At 38.6% G+C, this 25,483-nt stretch overlaps 3 protein-coding genes and 1 pseudogene across 3 annotated transcripts; 3 read left to right on the top strand and 1 right to left on the bottom strand.

The window, feature by feature from the left end:
* Window positions 1-1,136: 1,136 nt before the first annotated feature.
* rassf4a (Ras association domain family member 4a) lies at window positions 1,137-25,259 on the bottom strand. Its single transcript, XM_006808004.3, has 11 exons — window positions 25,156-25,259; window positions 19,221-19,289; window positions 19,022-19,097; window positions 8,066-8,172; window positions 7,321-7,394; window positions 4,713-4,882; window positions 4,198-4,299; window positions 3,827-3,878; window positions 3,597-3,718; window positions 2,192-2,289; window positions 1,137-1,535 (listed from the first exon to the last, which is right to left on the bottom strand). The coding sequence occupies exons 2-11, from the start codon at window positions 19,271-19,273 to the stop codon at window positions 1,466-1,468; spliced, it is 924 nt and encodes a 307-aa protein (XP_006808067.1). The 5' UTR covers window positions 19,274-19,289; window positions 25,156-25,259; the 3' UTR covers window positions 1,137-1,465.
* LOC102797809 (uncharacterized) lies at window positions 9,835-10,996 on the top strand. Its single transcript, XM_006808002.3, has 2 exons — window positions 9,835-9,947; window positions 10,353-10,996. The coding sequence occupies exons 1-2, from the start codon at window positions 9,919-9,921 to the stop codon at window positions 10,759-10,761; spliced, it is 438 nt and encodes a 145-aa protein (XP_006808065.1). The 5' UTR covers window positions 9,835-9,918; the 3' UTR covers window positions 10,762-10,996.
* LOC148099922 (uncharacterized) lies at window positions 16,751-17,716 on the top strand (annotated as a pseudogene).
* On the top strand, window positions 20,005-21,341 carry LOC102798110 (growth-regulated alpha protein-like). The gene is made up of 4 exons (XM_006808003.2): window positions 20,005-20,084; window positions 20,211-20,340; window positions 20,437-20,520; window positions 20,866-21,341. Exons 1-4 carry the CDS (start codon window positions 20,018-20,020, stop codon window positions 20,981-20,983), a joined length of 399 nt encoding a protein of 132 aa, XP_006808066.2. The 5' UTR covers window positions 20,005-20,017; the 3' UTR covers window positions 20,984-21,341.
* Window positions 25,260-25,483: the final 224 nt, after the last annotated feature.

The following is a 25,483-nucleotide window of genomic DNA, read 5'->3' as shown; positions in this document are numbered from 1 at the left end:
TTCCTATGTAGCAGTTTTATTTGGATCACGGATATGTGGTTCAAGACCTCCTGTTTTGTGAATCAGTCATTGTTTATAGATGCAAACGATATATCTTTAAAAGCTTAACCATCTTCAGACAATAGCTGATGTTTTTGAAATTACTTTTCAGAAGTGTTATCCTTTTTTTTTCAAATGGAACATTTACATGCATGCAACAAGTTCAGTTGCAATGATCAATAGAACTTGCTTTTATTGACCACAATCAGAAACCAGAAATTTTCAGCTATGTAAATCCAATGTCTGCTTATAGTTCCTACTAACTTCCATGCATAGATATTTAGTTAGTTTAATATATAGCAATGTAACAGGATATCTTATCCATTTGCAGGAAAGGCAGACTCTGATGCTTATCAGGAATTTTGCACGAGCATATGTTTTTCATACTGAAAATTAAACCAGTATTCAAAGGCTCAAAAGAAATTACTGCAGCAAACATGACTATACTTTGAGTTTTTCCATTTCTGCAGGGTTTTAGAAGTTCATAAGATACAGCTTTCCTTAGCTGGACACAGTTAACCTTTAGCAATATTCCCTTAAGTAGTGGATAAATGTGACCAATCTTCCTCTTGCCCAATATTTCAAACTAAATTTGCTTTAGTAAGAAGATGAGCTCTGTAAATATATGTGAGATTAATGGTTGGGATTAGGGAGCATTATTGAATTACTGTTATAATCTCATAAAACAATAATAGTGAGTGATTGTAGGTCAGTGTTTAAAGTCAAGGTTGAGCCACAAAATATTACAAAAGTCTTGCCGTTTGTAAATCTGTGGGAAAAAGGAACAGCAATACTCTCTCAGGATACCTCTATTGTGTAATGCTGAAAGGTTCAGGGTTCACACACACACACACACACACACACACACACACACACACACACAAACGTACACAGACACACCTCATGGGAAGTAGCTGGCAAAGAGGGCTGCTTAGAAGAACAATGCTAATGTGTGTTCAGTCTGTGGAAACACAGGAAATAATAAATATGGCTGTGTGTGTGTGTGTGTGTGTGTGTGTGTGTGTGTGTGTGTGTGTGTGTGTGTGTGTGTGTGTAAGCCCAAGCTTAGCTTCATTATTATAAGACATCAAGCTGTATTTTTGAAGGACAACACTAAAGCTGATTTATTAGATAAAAAAGGTCCAAGTCAGAGAAAACATTACCAAAACACTTCAGTATAAATATCCATATGTGCAGTAAAGATTTTCATACAAAATGTGAATATATTAATAGAAGATATCTAAACAGTGATGCACTTAGTTGTAAAAATATTGACAGAATAGATGATACAAAGTGGTGACTCACATTTTCTCCTTTACCTCTACATTCACTAAAGTATCTGGAACTATTCCCATACTAAAACAACAATCATTAGTGTTGCACCCACCCATTCCCCTTACACATCAGCACGCGCCTATAGAAACAATCATGCTCTGTCATCAGTGTGAGCTCTGTCTTCAAGCTGATGCAGTATCATAGATTTCAGGGCACTGTACCTGCAGAGGTGGGGGGAAAAGAAACACTCGAATAAAGGCTTTGTGTTGCATGTCTACACTTACACCCAAATACATGTTTATTTATTACTGAAGGGTGGTATTATTTTAATGAAAAGACTGAACAAAGAACGTGTAATGAATGACTTATTCGTCAGACTGTCAGTGGAGCTTAGCTACTTAGAACACAAATCCTAAAAAAGAATACAGGTTGAGACAATTTGCTGCAAGTTAACTGTAACCATGAAAGGCACAATTGTGATTCCATCACTAACTTGTAGTAATTCCTGGAAACTTTATCCTAACCTTAAACCGGATCTTAACATTGCAATGTAATATTTTTCTTATGATGATGTGCCTTTTGTCTCCAGAAGAGAAGCAAGTCTGTTTCCCACAGAACTGTGTAAACAGACTCATAAGGCCACATGCGTCATAAAAGTACATACAATGTCAGGCTTAGTAGGCTGAAATCTCAGTCATATGAGGTGAAAGATCATATAAGCTTGCAAACAATAAGCCGTGACACTGTCCTTAACTGAAGAGTGACTGCCTTGTTTTGATTTAGTAATACTGACAGGAAATATGCATATTGGCTCCACATCATGAAATAAATCAGTTGAGATTTACAACATTTATGAAAGGAGAGACTCTTGACTTACTTTTTGGTCAGTTTGATTATTTCACGTTCCTCTTCCTCTTTCAGTTTTTCTACAAAGCTGTCTAAAACGGGAATCTCAAACTTTATGTACTGGGCAACCTGGAAAAAGATAAATTCAAACGTATCATTTTGAGGGAGAACTATCCAAATAAATGTTACACAAAACAAAGTTTTTTTCCTTTTCCCTGGTTTAGCACTAAGATGGCAGATTGTACTCATTACTGTTATTTATTGTATTCTTGTGCTTTTCAGTGCAACTGATATATTGTTTGCTTTTATGGAAAGGTCTGCATTGTGTGTGAGAGTGAATATTGTGACTGGAATTTGCTGAAATTGTGGCCCATATACACAGCCATATGGATGAATATCTGTAACTTGTGCACTTTGTGTTCACACCTGCAGGAGTAATTGGGGTGTCTGCACCCCATTCTTTTTTATTCTTTCTTAACTTCATTGAGATGCATAGATATAGTATACATAATATAGATGTATAGATATTTGTTTACCCATTATTTGTGACTCTAATCCTAATTTATACTCTGTTTAAAAAAAATTATTAATAAATATAACATTTACTGTTCATTATTAAATTGTTGTTGTGCCTGCTGGGAGCTCGGAAAATTTATATTTATCGTGTCGTTTTTAATTTTCCCAGACATAGCATAACATAAATTGGGGGCAAGTCCAGGATTTGCCCACAGTCCCTTTTTTGCAGAAAGTGATAATCAAACTGCTAAACCAAACACACACTCTTAGCACATAACACAAACAAAATAAAATATACTTTAAACTACAAATACTTAAATCAACACAAATATTTATTCCAAGAAAAAAAACCCTCAACTTTATTTGAAATAATCAACTGAACACGTAATGAACAGTTTTCCAGTTGTCTTAATACAAATAGTCAAAAGTCACTTCTGTGTTTTACCCAGAGAAAATTGGGAATAAATATTACTTTGGCATTTTGTTTAAAACTCTAATCTTTTAAAAACTATAAGATGACACAACAATAATAAAAGGACATGTCAATGAACAATGAACCGAAATCAGACAAGTGAGATTTGGCTTTTAGTTATTATTTTAAATAAAGGTAAAACTTTTGTTTACTTGTGCAAAAATAGTGTTGCCTTTCTTAATTTAGAGTGATTCAAATGATAGACTATTCGGGGAATGTACCGAGCAGCAACCTTATTTATATTACAGTGTTGTCACAGATTTAGTCATGTTAGCCATTGTTACATCAGTCCCTAAACAGGAAATCTTTTCTCAGCTTGCTAATTATAACCCAACTGTCTATCATTGCGCCATTGCTTTGTTGTGTGTCTACAGAAAAAAGAGAAAAGAAAAAAAGAAGTCACGCGCACAAGATAAAAGAAGAGTAGTGGCACTAAGCCCATCCTCACATCATATGTGACTTCCTCTCCCAGGTCCGCCTCTGTGATAAAGATCTTGGAAATTTTCTCACAGGGTCCATAAAGCACACGTGTCACCAGTGGGTATTCACCAACCCTCAGTCGTGTCCTTTCTGCAAGGTCATAAGCAAAGTAACACACAATTAGTAAGAAAAACATAAAAAAATTAATTAAAAAAAAAAAAAACACAACAACAACACAGATCGAAAGGTCTCACTTACCACCAGACTCATGCACCATGTAAAGAACAAACTCCTCAGCTTTATTCTCCACCTTAGAAGACAGAAGTATTAAGGCAGGCATAGAAAGCTTTTAGTTCAAAAACAATGTTGCTGTTATGCCAGCAGGTTAGAAGGACTGGTTTCCTTGAGTATGCTGCCTATGAAACTGTAGCTGTGTCCAGGCTAGCACTGTGTGTTTGTCAGTGGCAAGATCCAGTTTACCACTGATTTACCGAAATGATCACCCATGATAATAACTGCTTACTTCACTCACATTTTCAAGTATACAAAATTTATCAAATGAATATATTAATAAGGTAAATACTTGATTTTGATCAACTTGAAGTGAGACCGGTATCTTTATTGCTCACCCTAAACTTGTGTAGCAGCAGGTTCAGGACTTGTCCAGTTGTCATGGTGCTGTTTACTCTTACGTTAGTGACTGAACCATAGGCTGGAGTAAAAACAGATGTCTGGAGGCAAGAACACAATAATGGAAAAATTCACAACAGAAAATGCCTATGTAGAAGACAGAGTACTAGTAGAGGCGCTTTGCTTAATCGACACTTCAGTGTGGATTTCTAGGCTTGAGTGCCCTGGACATTTTCCACAGGAAGTCTAAAGCAGAAAGGAAATCTCTCACTCTGTACCTGGACTCTGTTCAAAAACAACATGCACTTATTGTATCTGAGAGACTGATGCAGGAACACAGTGTAACCCTTTTTTTCTCCTCCCTGTGGCACATTAATGAAATGAGATCACAGCTGGCTATTATAAAACTCAGCTAAAGCACAGGCACACCCACACAGGAAAGCACTGCCCCTCTGCACCTGGAGATGTGTCAACAACCAGAAACATTAACGGGTGTACTGTTCTGTTTATGTACCTTATGGTTGTAGAAGTGGCCGTTGATTGAGAACCTGTGTGTGCGCAAACGCTGCAGGTCTCTGGCAGTGTGAGTCTTTGACCTCCTCTGAACACGCATGAAGGAAGCATCACTCCTGGTCCTGAGTAGCTGGGGAGAGTCGTCCTCATCCTGACCACCCACGTCACCACCTCATTGAGGGAGACACGTAAAGAAAAAACACACCTGTTTTAACACAGGTACAATGATTCAACTGCAAATACCTAATCACCAAATAAGGTAGGAGCAGCTCCTGATTAGGCATAGAGAAATAGTCTAGAGAGCCTTATTAAGTTCAAAGCCAACCACAACATTTAACTGACTTTGAACGTGACATGGTTGTTGGTGCCCGAGAGGACTGTCTGCGTATTGCAGAAACTGCTGATCTATTGGGATTTCCGCATAGAACCCTCTCTAGGGTTTACAGAGAGCACTCCATAAAAGAGAAATTTCCAGTAAGCAGCAGGTGAAAATGCCTTGTTTATGTCAGAGGTCAGAGGAGATTTGGCAGACAGCTTTGAACTGACAGGAAGGGAATAGTAACTCAAATAATCACTTGTTTGTAATCGAGGACATGTATATAATGGAGAAGATGACCTACACTTTGAGACTGAAATCTGACAAACACCGAAAACAGTGGACAAAATGGATAGCTTATAAGACTCATTCAGCCCCATAGGGCAGGGACCTCTCCTCGTTGTTGTTGATTTTTTTTTTTTTTTCCCCTTTTCCCCTCTTCCACAGATTGGGTGTTCTTTATTTTTTTCTTTATTTTTTTTTGTGTTCTTTTTTTTTGTGTTTTTGTTTGCATGTACTATAAAATTGGAAAAAGTACTAAATAAAAAGTTAAAAAAAAAAAAAATAATCACTTGCTACAACCAAGGCATGCAGAACATGTTGAATCTCGAAGCAACAGCGGAGGACAACAACAGGTGCCATTCCTGTGAGCTAAGAACGGGAAACTGAGGCTACAGTTCACACAAGCTGACCAAAATTCGACAATAGAAGACTGGAAAAATGTTGCCTGGTCTGATTAGTCACAGTGTTTGTTGCAAGATTCAGCTAATATAGCGAGAATTTGATGTAAATGACATTAAAGTATGAATCAATCCTGCCCTGTATTAACCTCTCAGGCTGCTGGTGGTGGATTGTCAGGGTGGATATTTCTTTGGTGCGCTTTGGGCCCCTTAGTGGCAACTGAGCATGTGACATTTAAACCTCAGTTTTGTTGTCATAATCATGTCTGTCCTTTAATGGCAACAGTGTACCCATCTTGTGATAGTTGCTTCCACCAGGATAACGTACTATGTCACGAAGCCTAAATCGTGTCAAACTGGTGTCTTGAACATATCAGTGAGTTCACTGCACTCTCTGCAGTCACCAGATCTCAATCCCATAGAGCACCTTTGGGATGTGGTAGGCAGGAGAGTTGTGGATGTACAGCCAATAAACCTGCAACAACTATGTGTTGCTATCATGTCAATATGGACCAAAATCTCATAATTGTCTCCAGCGCCCTTCTGGATAAAGAATTAAAGCCGTTCTGAAGGCAAAAGGGGGTCTAATCCAGTAATGGTTATACTGGGTTAGACCTCCTTTTGGGATAATAAAGTGGAGAGTGGGTGTATATTCAATATCCTGTACTTCATACTAACATTAAATGTAACATTAAAATATGTGAACAAGCATTTTGGGGTTAGGGGAGAACATATTTCATACATTTATATCCAATAAAAACTATTCATCTGCTGACACATTCTTTTTACATGAGCAGCAGCAGCCTAGTTTTCAGCCTGCGGTATTTTCTTCCCAATTATGAGACAATTATTAGCATCAATAAGTAAAATGATTTCTTTATTTGTTATCAGCACCCTTGTTCAGTTAATTTTTTTAAAGCAATTTCTATAGTTCAATAAATACAATAATGTCCTGCAACTGGCAGGAAACCAGGATTTTTCCAATAATCAATCATAAATCAAACAGCTATTAATATGGTGTTAAAGTCAGACAAATCTTGCTCCTCAGAGCTAGCTCTGACAAATGAGTGTTACACTACAAGTTAACAAGAGTTTTCCAAATTAGCTTGTGAGACTCTCACCAGTACATTACAACTCTACAATCACAATCTATCTAAACTTATAACAGTAAAAAGTAGATCATATAGTATTAGTTGTGAATATTCATTTTTTCTTCCATATATTTTTTAATTTTGTCATATAATAGTGACCACATCACCACTGTATGACAAAATGTTAAACCACTGATTCCGATTGCCAAATTTTACAAATTTGCTGCGTTGTTTACCTTTGGTCATAAGGTGCCTCTGTGAGAAAACAGATGCTATCAAAACCACTTAGTGATGGCTTTGATAGAGGCCTTTCTAACAAGTCTAACTGGTTATTTATAGAGCTGGTGATCGGATTTCAGTGGCATCTCATGATCGTATGTGCCCAACACGTGAGTCTACCTGACCACTGTGCTTAATGAAGCACTTGTGGGACCATAATCTCCTTCAGTAGGTGTGTAATCTGAACTAATCCAGCAGGTTTGTGTGTGTGAAAGAGAATAGCCGCACGTGTTTCAAACTCACCTGCTGGTCCGGTTTCTCGGTCAAGCGAGTTATTATTAGACTCTGCTGACACCTGCTTCGCCACGGTAAATCTGCTGTTTTTGTAGAAGACAAACGAAGGGAAAATGTTTTTAAACCTCGAACACCAAGCGTATCATATTTGATACATGAGTTTTTATGTTATCTTTACATTATCAGTGTGATTTTAGCAGTGTGCAGTTAAATTGCACAATACATTTTTAAGCCATACATTGCACAAAAATGTCAGACGTAGCAATTTTTAAACTGTAGTATGATACAAATACAATAGAAATTACAAGTCAAATATGCAAATTGATAGTTACTTTTTTAATGTTAGACATTTCCATAAACATTCCAGTTTTAAAAATGAGAATTTTCTCGCACCTAATGTCATGGTTCAGGCTTTTACAAGGTTAATGTATCTTTACAGTTTATGTGAAGTTATTGTATTTACCTTGTTCTGAACTGGTGAGATGTGATTGAAAGCCTTAAGTAAGCAATGGATTTACATTTTTTTTTCCAGACAGCTAGATGAGCAAATTAGCATCTTTCAGATAATTATGATGCTACAGTAAAAAGAGAATTATCTTAGCTTAGCTCAAAGCTAGAATAATTGTTTTAATTATTCTGAGTATTGATGAAACTGCCAATCATTCTCTTCAGAAACATATCATTGGCTTTTGGCTTCAAAGTGCTTAGAAATGGACTGAAATTAGAAGCTGGCATTTGAATTAGGCCGTTATACCTGCTGAAACGAAATCTTTCATTGTCATCATACATCTGAAGTCTTATTGGTCGACATAGACCCCAGTAGATGTTCAGCAGCCCTTCAAGAACAAACTCTCCATCCTCCTGCATACAGACACAAACACACGTATGACAATAATTATCAGCAGTCATTGTCAGAGGGGATATCCTGCTGGCCTGCAGCCACCATGGTTCAATATCAGGTGTACGTGCTGGGACATTCGCTCACAGCTGCAGGGTGAGCTCTGTCATCTCTCAGAAACTGTGGAAAAAAGGGCGTGTCGCTTGATCCTTTTTACAAGAATGAATCACGTCTGGGAGGGCCGAAATGGAACAAAGTCTTAACAACTGCTGTGGGTCACGTACACGCAGGGGGCGAGTTTGTTGTTTTTGTTGAGAAAAAAAAGTGAAACTCTAAAATTAGAATCAATTGGAAACTATGCCGTACGTGCTTTGGATGTAGAAAACAAAACTGTTTGCTTTTACAGCTAAATGCAAAACAAAAGGCAGAACTAAAGCAGAAATCAAGGGCCTTCGGCGTGTTAATGTGAAAAATAAATCCAGAGGTTCAACAACAAGTCAAGGTTCTGTTTTGTATTAAAGCTAGATCAATGATAAATCAGATACCACACATCTGTGACTGTGATAACAGCCATCCACCACACTTTTAGGACGTCCGCTTGCCTGAAACAACTTGTTATATCACCACTATAACTAATTCATTACCCAGAAATACAATAAATATCATTTAACAGATTTGCTGAGGGAAAAAGCTGATGAATCAAATCATTATAGCAGTTTCAACAGCAAAGTAGCACAGATAAGAAATGGAAGAAATAATTTCTAATTCTCAGAAGCCCAACTGCTCAGCTGACACCAGTGAAAACAACAAGCATCGATTTTTAAAGTATAATTTTTAAGTAATAAAAAGTAAAATCATTGGAAAAGGCTGAATACACCTGGAATTCATAAGTCACAGAGAATTTTAAATATATGCAAGTTTTGACATTTCAATTTACATACATTCCAATAAGATTGAATCATTTCCACTGAAATGTAATAAATCTTAATGGATTCTTCTAATTAAGGAGGTGTTACATACAAACACTTGGCTTCACTAAGCTCAAACAGATTAATTATTAATTAAACAAGAACAAAACAATTCATATTAGAGGGCAGATATTTTATGTACTTTTTGAGCAGCTTGCATGTGATGCATCCTCGTGTATGCTCTGCTTTCATGCATTTCACTTGTGTGCATGAGACTGATTGTTGAAGTAACCACATGATTTGATGAGTTTTTATGTAAACAGTTTTTACAGGCGTCTGAGCCATTACGGACATAATCCTCATGTTTTGTTTTTTAAACTTTTAATATATATATATTGTATATGTATATGTATATGTATATATGGATATTTTTTTCTGTTTGTTTTATAACAAGGGATCAGGAGGAGGCATAATGGTTGGAAATGACTGAAAGAATAATTATGCTTGTTTTCATTTTCATAATGATAACAATCATAAATGTTAAAGAATGGAGAGAAGAGACAGAAAGTGGATTTCTGGAGGCGCTCACGGGGCTTCATTGTTTTGGAAATATAAACATTCAGTGCAGCTGCACCACTGAACCTCGCTGACCCACCACTCCTGAGTTTCCTGAACAGGCATGAACACACCCTCAAGTGCACGCACACAAATTCACACAGATGCGAGTTAGGTCAGCTGAGCTATTTTTGGATCTAGCGGTTAATCACTGTGCTGCAGCGTGCCTCTATAAAGGCTGGATACACACTCCAGTCCACTCAGACTCAACTGCAAAGACTGGACATCACTTCTATTTCTCTCTGCATGTCAAACCTACAACACAAGTATCAAAGGTGAGAATGATTCCTCTTTTACTTCTTCATTATTAGCTGTTCCTCAGGACTACAAATGAATTATCCCCACAAGTTATTTTAGAGAAATCCTAGAAGTGTATTCAACATTAACTAAAGAGTTATAAAATTAAGTTAATGATTTGGAAGTAATTATTTCCAGGAAACAATACAGAATAAGGAAAGGGGGAAAAAATCTTTCAGTTTAGCTCCTGTTTTTAAATTTAAAAAAAAATGGTAATGAGAATAATTAGGGATGTTTACAGATTATGTCAGATGTTTTAGCAGCACAGTTATATGTTGTCAAATATTAGAAATTAGAGCTATAATCTGTATTTCTTTTGATTTTTTCTTGAATAGAACCCCCTTCCCAGAGTCTAATTATTTTATTGTTCCTCTCCGCTGCAGCATGAAACGCAGACAGTTGTTGCTGTCTCTGCCTCACTTGCCAACCATTACCGAGACACTCGAGGACTTGCCTGTCAACCCTTCATCCTCCCAGTCCACCCAGAGCTCCCAGTCTCTAGAGGACTACATGACCTGCATCCAGGCTCTTGCCCGACCTGCTGAGGCCCCAAGCTACGGCCCTGTAAGACTCCAGAGGACCCCCAGGCTGCGGCAGTTCTCAAAGGCTCAGATGAAGCTCTCAGTTTCTGCCTCAGCACCTCGCGGGTCTCCGCGCACACTAAGGACTTCCAGACCTTCCAGTCTGAATCTAAACAACGGCACAGAGGATTTTTCCCTCAGGATGAGCAGAGAACGTGACTGCAAGGGAAAAGACCCAGTAGACTGGCTGTTTGGACAGATAAGGACTTAAAGAGAAGTTTGGTTGTTGTTGTGGGAAACCCTGGAGGTACTTTGGAGTATCCAAACAAGGAGCCACAGGAGGAAGTGAACTGTTGGTATTTGCTCGGTGATAAAATTTCTATGTGACTCATGAGCAAAACGAAGACTTATTTATTTTCCTGCACTTCTACATGTTTACATAAAGAAATATTTTGTTAAGATGTAAAGGCTATAGTTTGCAATAAAATACTAAAATAATCAACAAAGTCTGAATTAGCATGTTTTTGTTTCTGAGATTAATCCACAAAGAAGAAGAAGACTTAAAAAAAAACTCTTTGTGTGTTAAGTCACACTCTCTAAAAACAAAACAAAAATCTTTAAACATCTGAGATCTTTTGATAGACTTTTTTTTGGTTTTCTGTCAAATTAAACCCTACTTATTAAAAAAGGTAGATGATCCTATTCTACTGACAATAACAACAATTGTTATTTGCATCCATAGTGTGAGAGGTTGTGTCCGCAGGCAAGCAGCACATATTTTAGTGAAACCCTGTTACAGAAAGAATTTTACTCTATACTTCATCTACACTATATAACAGAGGTAAACATTTTAAAACAACACTTGAATGAGTAAATTCTAAATTCTAAATCTAAAATCATTCTTATAGCAGACCAACTCTCCTGCTAAAATAAACAGACACTCATGTGATCATGTGATCAACAGTCAAACAGCCACTGATTACATCTGGAAAGTAATGGAGTGAAAAAAGGGAAGGAGTGACATTTTTCACACTATATGGACAAATATACACTACTAATCTAAACCAATATTAAAATAGTACATTACATGTTTTTTTTAAAGTATTGATAGTTATGATATATAAAAATATGAAAGTCAGCATTCTGCAGGAGCATATATTTAATGCTGATACTTTCACTTACGTCAACTGAATATTTCTATTTTATTCAGTGTTATAATAAATATAGTAAAATATTGTGCAGTATCATACCAAAGCTACAGCTGTAGTTAAAATGACATCCTTTGACCTACTGCAACAAAAAATATAGTAACAACATTTGTAGTAAAATGCTTACATATCAAAACATCACTGATGATGATCCAAAGAATATAACATGTAATTATATTTAAAGACAAGTAACTATTTTATAGAAGTCCCAAAAAGTTGATTCTGTTCACCTGGAGTTTTCAGTTGGAAAAACATTTGGTCCAGATGAACAGAACCAACTTTTTGGGATTTCCTTAACCGGATGTTAGAACATGGATTAAGATATTCTATAGAAGGCATTTTAGTGAGAGTCCCCCCCCCCCCCCCAAGTAAATTCTAATGATAATATTTTTTATGCACGACTTGTAAATGGTCCATTTAATTTTTTTTGTCTGTGCTTCAACTTAAGTTCACAAACTTCTTCCATCACGGCTACAAATCTACCACGATGATTCCTCCCCCGTCTCCGTTTACCTCTTTTAGTCTCAGCATGCTAGTGACATCCAGCGGTGAGAAATGGGGGCTACATTTCAAAACCTGGATTCGGCCACTAGAGTGCGCTATATACTCACTGACGGACACCGGAGGTTAATAGAGCAATATTATATACCAACCAACCTACCACTCCTGTGCAACGTCCAGGAGTGGCTGAAGTGAGCCCAGTGTTTACTTAGATCAGGCTGAAACCTTTGCACCATACAACAGTGTGGTAGCCTTTATAGTCTGAAAAATACACCCAAACAGTATCCACCGTTTACGTTTAAGACAAACCCAGATGCTGAAGTGCTCTTTAGCATGTTTTGAAACTTAGCTCTGCAATCTGAGGAGTGAAAGGAGAATTTGACACCTCCGGCAGTCTACACCTGCATTATTACAGATATTGCAGTGATACTCTTTAAAAGTGTACATGTTAGAATTTGTTTTCTTCCCACAGGTCCTGGGGTTGTTTATTCTGGATGGTACTACTCTTCCACCTCAAAGCACCTGACATTTCCTCCTCCTCCAGTATGACTAATACACATCACCTGACTACACCTTTAGAATTTGATCATGAGTGATTCTTAAAAACAATACATATCTCTGCAGCGTCCAACCGCCACTTCACATGTGTCTTTCCAAAGACAACCTGAATGATTGTGCAAGTCTGGCTTTGTCTAATTACAGACACATATTTTCTAGTAATTCACAGGAGGAATTTTCTACTTTTATCTTATAATCAAGGAGTGTCAGTACAGTGCAATATTTGTGAGCCGTATCTACAAAATATCTACTGTTTAGTGGATGAAGATGAAGCATGACCCTGTGGTCAGATTGCTCTTGATAACAGTTGACAAAACAAAGAAACTACTTTCAGCTGCTCCCTTATTCATAGGGGGTCATCACAGCTGGTAGTTCGGCGTATTTCATTTTGCAGGGTTTTCCTTTCTGACACAACTCCAAGAGGATTGTGTTTCCTCCTGGAATCGAATAAGGGGTCTTTCACTCCAAGGTGAAACCATGTGGAATTCACTTTCATTTTTCAACGAAACCTCCACCAAGACAGCTCACTCACTGGGCAGTATTTACTTTTAAGGGAACAGTATTGTATTTTGTATATATTAATACTTTTTTCTTTGCTCTTTTTAAACGTAGTTTAGGATGTTTTTAGTGCAATAAAAGTGAGTGCAACATACAGATTTTGTCATTTGCCCCACTGAAATCCGTTTAAATATACTTGACATAATTTTGAGTATAATTATGCTTTACTTGTTTTTGTTTATGTGGATCTAATACATGTGTAGCATTCATTTGTTAAGATGTCCTGACTAAAATGTCCTTTAAATGTTAAGTGATAAGTATCAAGTTAAAAAGGTTTTTGATCACAAGTTTTTTAGTTTTCCAAAAAAGTATTCATATTTGGGATTATTGGACATGCATTTAAATTGTTATGTGGTACTGGTTAAACTGGTTTTGGTATATCGATATATGCTGTTAATGTAAACAATGACAATAAGCACTATTATCACTTGAAGGAGAGGTCAGAGGTCAAATGTGGCATGATATTATTTATTTCTATACAGTACTTTGCATATGTTGACAATACATACCACACTTTATACAGTTTCTAAGTTCTAAGGCTTTTTGGTAGCACTTCCACCAATAAATCATTAGACTGACCTTGAAGACCTTGATGGATGTGAGCCCAATTTCAATGGACTGTTAACACAACCCCACTCGTCACCCCTACAAAGTTTTATCAGAATTCATTCAAAGGTTTTCGAGCTACCACGTTTATAGACAGAATGGCACACACACATGCAAACACTACCAAAAGCATAATCTCACTGGTAGAGGCAACTATGTTTATAATCTAAAAAAGTGCTTGATGATTTATTTATTTTATGACTTATTCCTGCATTTCCTGTGGTACAACCATTATAAAAGACTGAATTCAAGACTGAATTGTTCAGTCTTTCTGTACACACCTTGTAAGGTGGAGCAATTAAGAATAGTTGAAGAAATCCTGAAACTCAGACAAGCAGTAAAACAACAAAAGGTAATGCTTTGAATGTGTGTTACACTGTACTTACTCTATGATAACAGAGACAGACTTGACAACAACCATGCAGAAGCACATTAAAACTTCTCCTAGCAGAACTGTTTTAAGGAATGGGAGTTTTCACAGTACAATCTAAACAGTGGGACAAACAGTGGGTGCGTGAGAATTGAGCAGATAGTGGTATGAAGAATTCACAGCAAATGGCTGGGCTTTGTGTCCTGCTCCCTGCACCCTTGACCCAAGCAGCTTCTTAACCCTAAACCAAGTGGAGTACATCCAGCTGTGAAAACAGGCCCTTTTTCTTGTTCTACATGGCCACTATGTTTGTCATTGTCCAGCATTTGAGTGAAAACAGCTTTAGGTAATCAGATTGAGTAGCTTGTTTGCCAGCAAAATTAGCATTTAGGATTTACTGATGCACCCTAACCAAAAGTCCCTGTCAACTGTTCTCATGCAGCTAAACATAGACATAATTCATTTTTATTTGTCCTTGCATCAACATTACTGCTGAGCAATAATTCTCCACTGAGAGTGTATTTTCAGTTAAAATGAGACAGCATTTGAACTTTACCACTACAATAAAGCTGATATTTAATTATCAAGAAAGCCAATACATTGTTCTTGACAAAAATAAGTAATATGAATCTAGTAAGAGTTGGTGATGTGTGACCTGTAAAGTTAGCTTATGTGTATGAATCATTGTCACTGTGAATGCGTCATCGTCTTGTTTTGCCCGTGACACAGATTCTCTCTGTGTCTGCTGCTGCTGCTGTTGTTAACTGGAATATTGAGTAATAGCCGAAGGCAAACATACATCTGAAGCCACTGTGACATCATCCATGGGTTTGGGGCTCCACTCTTTGATGTGTTGAATTTTTGGATGCTGCCATGTTGGTTTCTTGGAAGTGACCACATGTGAACAAGAGGGTGGAGTTCTAAGTTATCAGCTAACACTAATAAACCTGGGTAGAAAGCTGCATTTGTAAACTGTATGGATGCAATGCACAGACACATTTAACTATAATTAATGCATGGTAAAAAGCACCTTTATCATAAGTAAAAGACTAATAAAATACTGGAATTTCCCTCACTGAAACTGAAGCAGACTTCTGTAGTCTGTACAACACAACAGGCCATATTATTAGTTAAACAAGTCAATTAAAAGTCTCCAAATACACACCAACAGCACACACAAACTGAAGAGGCCCAGTTTAATCACTTAAAGTAGTGGAAGTGAGGCACTGCTGACGTTATGAACGGGCCTCGGGGGTCCACACCCACCCAATAAAGTCACTGTGCCCCGTCAGCTGAATTCTACTGCTATACTTTAACTATAAGTTACGCTAATTCATACAATATGGTACTGAAAAGGTTAAAACACCCATATCACGGTGAAGTTATTGCAGTACCAGCTCACTTTAATGATTTGGTTCACAGTAGTTTAGTGCTTCTGGAGCAGTCATAACCAGCATGACAAAGGAGGGTACTGATAATGTGGGCTTATGCATGTCAGACTTTGGGAAGTACCGCTCATATATCGTTGAAGCTAAAAAGAGGTCATTTGTCTGCTTGTACAATTTGTTTCAGAGCATGACCCCACCAGAAAATTGCAAAACAAATGAAAATGTGTTGAGGATATTGTGTGCTCTCGGTTAAAAGGTCTTGTTTTGCTTTGCCTCTGTAAATAGAGCCTTCAGTTTTCAGATCCTCTTCTGGGGAACCAGCACCCAATTTGGATTTGAGAGACAGACACCCTTGCTAATTTTAAGATCCAGCTTGAAATTGTACTTTTTGATAAAGCTTATAGTTAGGCCTGGATTACGGGACCCTGAATCTTTTCTTTGTTATGCCGCAATAGGTTTATACTGTTGGGGATTTCCCATGATGCACTGAGTGTTTCTTTTTCAGTGTATAAACTCTGTGTGTTTATACACCACTCTGAATTTTTATCATTAGTAATAATTAATCTCTGGCTCTCTTCCACAGCATGTCTTTGTCCTGTTTCCCTCCCCTCGGCCCCACTGGGTCATGGCAGATGGCCGCCACTTCCTGAACCCGATTTTGCTGGGGGGCTTCTTCCGGTAAAGAAAAGGAATTTTTCCTTCCCACCGCCACCCAACTGCTTGCTCACAGAGGGTCATCTGACTTGTGGTTTCTCTGTCTTTACCTTACAATGTAAAGCACCTAGTGGCAACTGTTGTTGTGAATTTTGGCACTATACAAATAAACCTGAATTGAACTGAAATATGTTTGTTTGTTTTCTGGGGGGAGAATAGCAACGCAGCATGAGCTGAAGGCCCCCCAGTCAAAGTTACCTGTTCATACGTTCTGCTGACTGTGATGGTGACGCCTAGCAGACATCTGTTAATTAAACTCAGAAAGGCTCTATATCCACTATCCCTACGACTTCAGTATACAGATAGCTGTGTAAGAGTCATTCACCCACTCAAAGTGGTTCTGAGTGGGGAAACTTCATGGAGGCCAAAACCAGCCTCCTGTGGCACTTCCGCATTGGTTTCATTTCTGGAGGTTGCCCCTCGGTAATAATACAGAAATCACACACATAGCCCACACTCCAATCATTGCGAAGTGTTTTGATCACAGACACTCTGGACCCCCTGCAGTATGCCTACCGGTCCAATAGGTCCATGTCAGACACCATCGCTGCTGCCCTTCACTATTCACTCTCCCACCTGGAAAACAAAGACTCATACATCAGGGTACTTTTTGTTGATTACAGCTCCGCTTGCAATACTGTCATCCCACACAAACTCACAAGCTGGTAACACTTGGCCTGCACCCCACCCTATGTGACTGGCTACAGGACTTTTTGACTGGCAGGCCCCAGTCCGTCAGGATCGGCAACAGGACTTCAGCCAACCTCACCCTCAACACTGACAAGACAAAGGAGATGATAGTGGACACAAGGAAGAAGAGGAGGCCTCACCCACCGCTGTCTATCTGGGGCCTTGAAGTGGAGAGGGTGAGCAGCTTTAGGTACCTGGGCGTCTACATCTCTGAGGACCTCACCTGGTCACTGAACACCACACAGCTGGTCAAGAAGGCTCAGCAAAGGCTGTACTTCCTGAGGAGGCTGAGGAAATTTGGTATGTCGGCCAAGATCCTCAGCAGGTTCTACAGCTGCAATGTGGAGAGCACCCTAACTAGTTGCATCACTGCATGGTACGGCAGCACTACTGCTATGGGCCGCAAACGCCTGCAGAGAGTGATAACAACCACAGAGAAGATCATCAGAACTCCGCTGCCCTCTCTGCAGAGCATCTACCATCGTAGAGTCCATCCTCAAAGACCCCACACACCCCCAACACGGACTGTTCACACTTCTGCCCTCGAGACGAAGGTTCAGAAGTGTGAAATCCAGAACATCCAGACTCACTAACTCCTTCTTCCCCACTGCCATCAGACTCTTGAACAGCTGACCCATTTTGAACAGTAATAATAATTTTTTTGCACATCTGGTCATCTTACACATTAAGCCAGCATATTAAGCTATAGCTCTTTTGCACACATCTGTTTCAAATCTCCATATTTTGTCTCCTTTTCTGCCTTCAGCTATTTATTTGTACTATTTGTATTTATATGTTCTATTTCTGTTGTATACATTAATCGGCATCTATGGGTGGACATCAAAGCAAAGAAAGAATTTCATTGCACAAAGAAATGCCTTTTCTCTTGTGACACATGACAATAAACACTTTGAATCTTGAATCTCATGTGGTGGACTTCAGTAGGGTCCTTCCCCCCCCCCCCCCCCAGATAAATCCATATTCAGCTTAGATAAACAGAAATTTTAATTTCATTTTTCATGTTCAGCAGAGCTGGGGGAAAAAAATCAGCTCTGACATACTGTTATAAACTTACAGTGGTTCATTCCACCACTGTATTGTGTACGAAGTCATTCTTTATGGAAATTAGAAGGAAAAATGTTTTATTTAATCTCTTCTTATCACACATTAAGGCTTTTCCTTTTTACACATTTCAACCACTTTGTATTTTAATATTATGGTTAATGTTGTAATAGCACTGGTGCCTCTGTATCCATGCTGGGTCTGTGGCTATGGGGGATTTTCCCAAAAGTGACAATGTAGTGAGTCTCACTCTAGGGGCACAACAAGAGGGACAGATCTTGACCACCTTGCCCTCTCTCTCTCTCTCACTCACTCACACACACACACACACACACACACACACAAAGCACACATTGCTTCCTCCTTAAAAAACCCGCTGGTAAACGCAAAGGGAAACTCCCAACCAAAAATCCTAAAGAATGAATATCTGACAAATAACTAAAACTTTTGCAAACAGCTTTACACCCACAACAGCAACATTTTGCAGAAAAAAAATGTTGTGCTAAGCAGACTTTGATGAAGAAATTTTGAAACTCTTGTTTCTCCTTATATCTTTATTTTGAGGGAAATAGGGGCTTTTTGTGGTTTGCCGACTGCTTGTCCCAAAGGAAAAAAAACACAGCACTCTCAGGTCTGTGTTTAGAGCAGTCTCCACATTGGAAACCAGTTCGGTCTTGAGACTTTTTTCCTCATCATTTGGCTGAAAACCAGAGTGCTGGTTTGTAGCAACTGGTTCCAGTTTTGTTATGTGCGTGAGCCATTTTATGTAGCGTGTCCTGCATTCCAGCAAGGCAATTTTCAAAACTGCTCTGGTCACCTCCCCCCCTCCAGCACTGTCTCTTGCTAGGTGGTCCATGAGCCACTCGCTTTTCCTACCTCACGAGTCCTCAGCTGGAAGTTTTTCCCTTCATGGTAACAGTTGTACGTCTTCAGCAGTGATAAGATATCAGACCTGAGCATGAACACACAAAAGGATGAATCAGTTTTAAAAGTGAGAGCACTGATAAAAATTTAATAAATGTGAATTTCTACTGTAACGTAAAAACTGTCCAGTGATGGAGCAAGGAGCACTTACTTTGGTATGAGTTTCTCCTCACTGAGCTTCACGTAGGTCTGATGCGCACTCATTCTGACTAGAGTGCAGCTGTGGCAGAAAAACATCAAACACAAAAAATAAAATATGCATGTGATGCTAATGTACCAATAATTTTCACTGTGAGAGTCTGTGTGGATTTAAGCAGTGAACGGAAACGCAGAAATACATTTAAAGCATATAATAAGAATAGTGCAACTTAGTGTTATTTGCTGTCATACTTTTTCCAAAGTTGGAGATCTTTGGGATGTTTTTTCCTCTTGTAATGAAAAGGATTTCAAATATTTGCTCCAGTGTTAATGGCAAGGACAGTGGTTTAGGAGAAATCACATGACATTGGCATGGAGCCATCATGTTGTATCATGTTGCAATAGAGCAGCGCAAATGGCAGAAAACAACATCTTAATCTAATTAAGGGGTTAATGGCCGCTTCAGTGGGCATCTTATGTGTAATTATATGTAAAACAAGCGGACAAGAAAAAAAAGACAGCAATCGCTGCATCATTTATGTCTGTGTCACTTGTGTCGTCTTCTTTTTTGTTTCAGAATCTAGTGGACAGCACAAAACAAAAGGGAAACCTATTAATCAATGGGTGCTTTTTTTCTGGCAAAAGCAGGAGAGATGTCCCTGATCCTTGCCCAGATTCCTGTATCCTGATACTGTGGAGGGAAGGTGGTACAGGGAAATTCCTCGCTGGGAAAACACACCACGTGGGGGAGGAGCATGAGTATAAAGCAGCCAACATGTGGTTCTGGGCTCAGTGTCAACGTCCTTCAGCATGAAGCTTAATCCTCAGTCCGTCTGTGCGTTCGCTATCCTTAGCCTTTGCTGTGTACTGATCACAGGTAAGAGTCTTTTCACTTATCCATGCTTACAACTAAAACTCACTCTTTTTCAGGGTTTGCAGTAACTTAACCTGTGCTGTTGGTTGGACTGAGCTGACTTTTGATCTTATTACAATTTCTGTGCAGTGAGAGAGTCAAACAGCACATTTATCCCAGGGAGATGTGTTTGTCCAAAAACACAACAGGGTGTCAGAGGTCAACTGAAGGCACTCAAAGTGTTACTACCAAGCTCTACTTGTCACAACGTCACAGTCATGTGAGTACCAGATACTGCAGACACACTTTCACCTCTTCAGACATGTGTGCACTGAGTTGATTGTAAACTAAAAGTGTTGTTTCGTGCGTTTTTCAGAGTCACCCTGCAAAGAAACAATAAATCACTGTGCCTGAATCCAGAAGCGCCGATGGCCAAACAGCTGATTCGCTGCTGGCTTAGGTGAGATTTATCTGTTTGTCACTGGTCAGTAAACTAATGAACACATAGGGGATACACCCGTCTTCAAAGTTCCTGTAGATTGCAACCAACAGTGTCTTATAAGTTGCCCAGCCGGTTTTTGTAACAAAGCACGTGGTTGTACTGCTACTTAATCTTTCCTACTGCTTTGCTGCTTGAGAATCAGTAACAAATTTCAGTTGCAGGTGAATTTATTGCACAACAAAAGAATACAAATTTCTATCAGACGAAGAAAAAGGGTCTGATATTAAGTACTGATACTTATTGCTGGATTTTCTAAGCTCATCTTTTTCTTAACTGTGTTCCTTTATGTTTTTCCCCCTCCAGAGTTCAGCAGTTGGGTCGTGATGTAAAACTGTGTCTACAAAGGAAGAAAAGGAGAGGGGGCCAACGCCAGCAGACTCGACAGAGGAGAAAAGGCCAAAACAGGAAAGTCTCATCCTGAGACTCTCAGTAGCTAGTCAGACCAAGGAAGGAAAAAAATGACACCAAGTATGTACAGAGGAGAAGTGTGCGCAGGGGAGAAACTACTGTAAGGCCACTTGTGTCTTTTCTCTCTCTTTATGTCATTGCAGACATTAAGCTTCTTTAAATTGTCTAAGCTCTACATCAAAGTCTCCTTATTATTTCATTCTAAATGACTAATGTATTGAAGCAAAGCCCTGGAGGCTCATAAATGAAAAAATAAGTCCATGGTTCTGTATATGCAGCTGGGAAGACCAACTCGAGATTTTGTGGTTTATATTTATATGACTGCTTGATGTTTTATACTTTTTTATTTTAAATAAACATATCTGAACAATTCTGTGACTGTGTTATTTTGGCTTAAGCCTTTGATATTCTTAATAATTGAAGGAAAGGAAAGGGATTATTTCCTTGGCAGGGTATGCGAGGTCACCGAGCAGACAGCCTCAGCTTAAGCTAATAAACTAAAGGATTCAAGTCAGCTGCAGGAATAAAGCAAATTGTTTTCACTTAAACTTTGTATTGGTATCTTAAATTTATAACCTATAACTAACCACGTGTTGTTTTTATAATCTGGATGCATGACATCCTTTTCCATGGCTCTTACCTATGATCAGCAGAGAGAATCCCTAACGTAAAAGCAATGGAGAAACTGATCACCATTACTGTGCATAGTGGTTATTGTGTATACTGAATTTTATGACTACAATGGTTGGTGGTGTTGCACAATAGATGCGGAAACAACTAGGTGATCAGGGTGTGGATTTTGTAATGTTTTATGATAGCTAGTTAAGCTCAAGATCCGTTTGAGATTTCGTGTAAATCATGTGACACCCTACTGGAGTCAAAGCAGAATATACAGACACAGAGAGAAACTTAAGCAATAAATACTTTTTCTTGCACTGCATGAACTGAATAAGTGAAGCATGCACTGACCTGTACCATTTCCCCCTCCCAGTGTTTAAAGAAGAAAAAAAAGTAGAAGTATGTGAGCTAATATGGAAAGTGAAAGTCCTCAATAACAGCACCTTTGTTAAGGTGTTCATTTTAGGGACTTTTCTTATTTGTTGTGGGAAAGTGGCGATTCCTTTGGAACCAGGTATTTATTAGGTATGACAGGATTCTTGTAGATGATGCAACAGGATAACAGTATTGGTAGACAGCTATAGAAGAACTCAGTATGTTTATAGTTTAATTATCTTTACCACTAAAGGATTTTTATGAGAGGCAAGTAAAGGCCAAGGTGTAAAGTAATATCTACATTTCACCAAAAGCTAATGAAGAGGAAAGAAGTACAACACTAGGAAAAGGGAAAACAAAAAATATAGTGATTGAAAAAAACCCGACTGAAAATGAATTGTTATTCTAAACTTCAATGCTAATTTCTTAAAAAAGAAAAATCTTGATAGTAATCTTGGCCCTTTATACAAACCGCTTAACACATTTAAGGCTTGTGGGGTTTTTTCCCCTCACCTGATAACATACTACATTTATCTGATCATAAGATTATATTATAAGTAAAGTGAAAATCTTCACCAAGAACATGTTTATGCAACACGCAGATTAGTCACCAATGACATAGAATAGATGATGCTATGGTGCCATCTAGTGGCTATTGCAAGATAGAACTTATGAAATCTTAAAGCAGTGTGGTTCCCGCTTAATGTGCCTCTATTACACACTCAATTTATTATGTACACCTGCCCCACAGTTCTTTATGCAAATAATCATATACCAGCAACTAAATACATTTAAGCATATAAATATGGTCAAGGTGACCTAGTGAAGCTCAAAGCTTTGAATGTACTTTGAATGTTGCATGGTTGTTGGCGCCAGACAGGCGGTCTGAACATTTCAGAAACTGCTGATCTATCGGGGTTTACAGAGAATTATCTGAAAGGGAGAGTGGCATTTCTCTGGGGAAAATGTCTTGCTGATGCCAGAGATCAGAGGAGTATGACCAGACTGCTTTTAGTTGATAGGAAGTAACTCAAATAACAGCTTATTACAAAGAAGGTATATTGGTACCTTAAAACAGATGGGATCCAGTAGCAGATACCAGAGTGGGTTCAGCCAAGGATAGAAAACTAAGGCTACAATTCACACAGGCTGATCAAAACTGGAAAATAGAAGATTAGAAAAATGTCACCTGGTCTGATGACCCTCTGTCTCTGCTGCAAAATTCAGATGGTTTGCGCAAACGACATTTAAGCATGGATCCAACCTGCCTTGTATCAGCGGTTCAGTCTGGTGGTAGTGGCTGCTTCCAGCAGGATAACACACCGTGTCACAAAACTCAGATTTTTTCAAACTGGCTTCTTGAACACAGGAGTGACTTCATTGTACTCAAATGGCCTCCACAGATCTTAATCTAATAGAGCACCTTTGGAATGTGGTAGAATGGGAGATTTTCATCATGGATGTGGTGCTGCAGCAACTTTGTGATGTTATCCTGTTAACATGGACCAAAATCTCTGAGGAATGTTTCCAGCATATTTTTGAATCTATGGCACGAAGAATTAATGAAGTTCTGAAGGCAAAAGGATGTCCAACACAGCACTAGGAAGGAGATAAAGTGAGTACTCAAGTATATACTCACTCACCACTAATCTCTGAGTATAAATATCTATAATGAGTCAACCTTTATTTACAGGGACTGCAGTCTCTTTCACACCAGCAGGAGACAAAGGCAGCTTTGTGTGCAGCATTAGTGCAGATTTTACTTTAAAAACAAAAAAACACAAATGTCTGAGCTATTTTTTGGTCTCAGTACTTCCTGAGATTTTGTCACATGACAAAAAAATAAGGGAAGTTAATCAGTTAAAGTAATGCTGTGTGACTTATTTATAATAAATACTGTTCCACTTTGATACTCTCTATATTCAATCTGGAACTGGCCCATTCATGGTGACTTTAATATGAGTCATTAAATCTTTTATTCTCAGAATCAAGGGAGGCAGATCTTTCTGAAAAAAAACCCCTCAGTCATACAGGAAATGATTTTTTTCTAGATCTTTAAGCAAAAACAGAACTTTGTCCGGTAGAGGAGAAAAAAAAAACAGAAGAAAAAATGCTTGCATGAGCAGTGTTAGCCACCACAGAAATCAGGAAACAGACTGCCCCATACTGTCTGACTGGGAAGTGATCTCTGGGAGGTGATTCAACCAATTCAGCCAAATAATAGGAATAACAAAAACTAAACAAAATAGAGAGAAGTTAAAGATATAACCTTAACAAATCCTCCTTGTTGGGGTTTACAGAATCGACAATTAAGTCCACATTTATTTCATGCATTACTGAGGCAACAACACCTGTCCTACCTCCCCCTTTAATGACCTCTGCCCATCGCCAGCTTCAGCTAAGCAATGTGCTGACAAAGTATGTGCATACAGAGATGGTCAGTCTACCTTTCATACATATTTATACACAATAATGGGTTTATAAATTTTCCATAACTTAAAGGTTTCCAGTCTGTCACCATTATTATGAATTATTCAACAATCACAAATGGCTATACGGTAGATGGGCCAAACGCTGTGCGATGAAAATTCATTTTATTTGGCTGGGCTCGGATTTCGGTGAATTTACATCGTCTGCGTTTTCTCAGCTTTTCTCTCCTATTCAGGCATCATCTTTGTGTGCAAGCTTCCTCGGTGGACAAAGAGCTTTCATTGCAGGTCTGCTAATTGGTTTGATCATCGCGAGATTCGTATCCAATTATCACACCTACACCGGCAACTGCGCCCGAAGACAATTCAGTCCCACGCATAAAATGACCCGGAGAGCTCCAAATAAAGCACTCAATGTGAATTTCCGAAACATATCTCAACAATAAAGTATAAATTTCAAATGCTAATGAGGCAGACAACGCTGATCGGCAAATCACGGCTGACTTAGAGATTTAACGATAACGAACGTGGTTTCTAACTGCAAATAGTAGATCATATGAAGGCTAACGGAAAGTTTCTTATACTAGTCAATACTCCCAAAAGCAAAAGACAAAACAAAGCGTAATTTAACCTGCATCCAACTTCTGAGCATCTCTTCTTATCAGACTATTTTTTATTTGTTCCGGGCTTTTATTGCAGGATGAAAGTTAATGTGCCTTCTTTAAACGCAACTAAACATAAACTGAATCATTTTGAGCCTTACCATAACAGAGTGCGTCCCCGTTTTCTTCCGTATCACCAGTGTTATATGCCTCTTTTCGTTATCAGTTTTCATGCCTCCTTGGCAGTGCGGTATTCTGAGCCGAGAGATAAAGGTGACATCCTGAATATCCAATAGCAGTCCGCGTTGATACACCGCAGCCAATCACACTCGAGCATAGGCGGGCTGAAACAGGGCTGCATACCTCTCCCTTCTTGATCAAGGTGGCTCTGGGGCTTTGCTTTAATCCTATCAGCCAGAAGTGTTTTAAATTGTGGTCTTCGCCACACTAAGGGTGTTAAGACTCAGCTCTAAGACTATAGGTTTAATT

This window comes from Neolamprologus brichardi, chromosome 13 (genome assembly GCF_056152115.1).
Source record: "Neolamprologus brichardi isolate AB-2024 chromosome 13, ASM5615211v1, whole genome shotgun sequence".
Taxonomy (NCBI): domain Eukaryota; kingdom Metazoa; phylum Chordata; class Actinopteri; order Cichliformes; family Cichlidae; genus Neolamprologus; species Neolamprologus brichardi.
This window is presented reverse-complemented; position numbering and strand designations above follow the sequence as displayed.

Bases quoted from the DNA above. Each gene is read 5' to 3' on its own strand.
- LOC102798110 (XM_006808003.2), top strand. From the start codon at position 20,018: ATGAAGCTTAATCCTCAGTCCGTCTGTGCGTTCGCTATCCTTAGCCTT. The intron at 20,085-20,210 runs GTAAGAGTCTTT...ATTTCTGTGCAG, and splicing joins TTGCTGTGTACTGATCACAG to TGAGAGAGTCAAACAGCACA. The intron at 20,341-20,436 runs GTGAGTACCAGA...TGCGTTTTTCAG, and splicing joins TGTCACAACGTCACAGTCAT to AGTCACCCTGCAAAGAAACA.
- rassf4a (XM_006808004.3), bottom strand. From the start codon at position 19,273: ATGAGTGCGCATCAGACCTACGTGAAGCTCAGTGAGGAGAAACTCATA. The intron at 4,883-7,320 runs GTGAGTTTGAAA...TCCCTCAATGAG, and splicing joins CCGAGAAACCGGACCAGCAG to GTGGTGACGTGGGTGGTCAG. The intron at 3,879-4,197 runs GTGAGCAATAAA...CTGTCTTCTAAG, and splicing joins TGCTGCTACACAAGTTTAGG to GTGGAGAATAAAGCTGAGGA.
- LOC102797809 (XM_006808002.3), top strand. From the start codon at position 9,919: ATGTCAAACCTACAACACAAGTATCAAAG. The intron at 9,948-10,352 runs GTGAGAATGATT...TCTCCGCTGCAG, and splicing joins CTACAACACAAGTATCAAAG to CATGAAACGCAGACAGTTGT.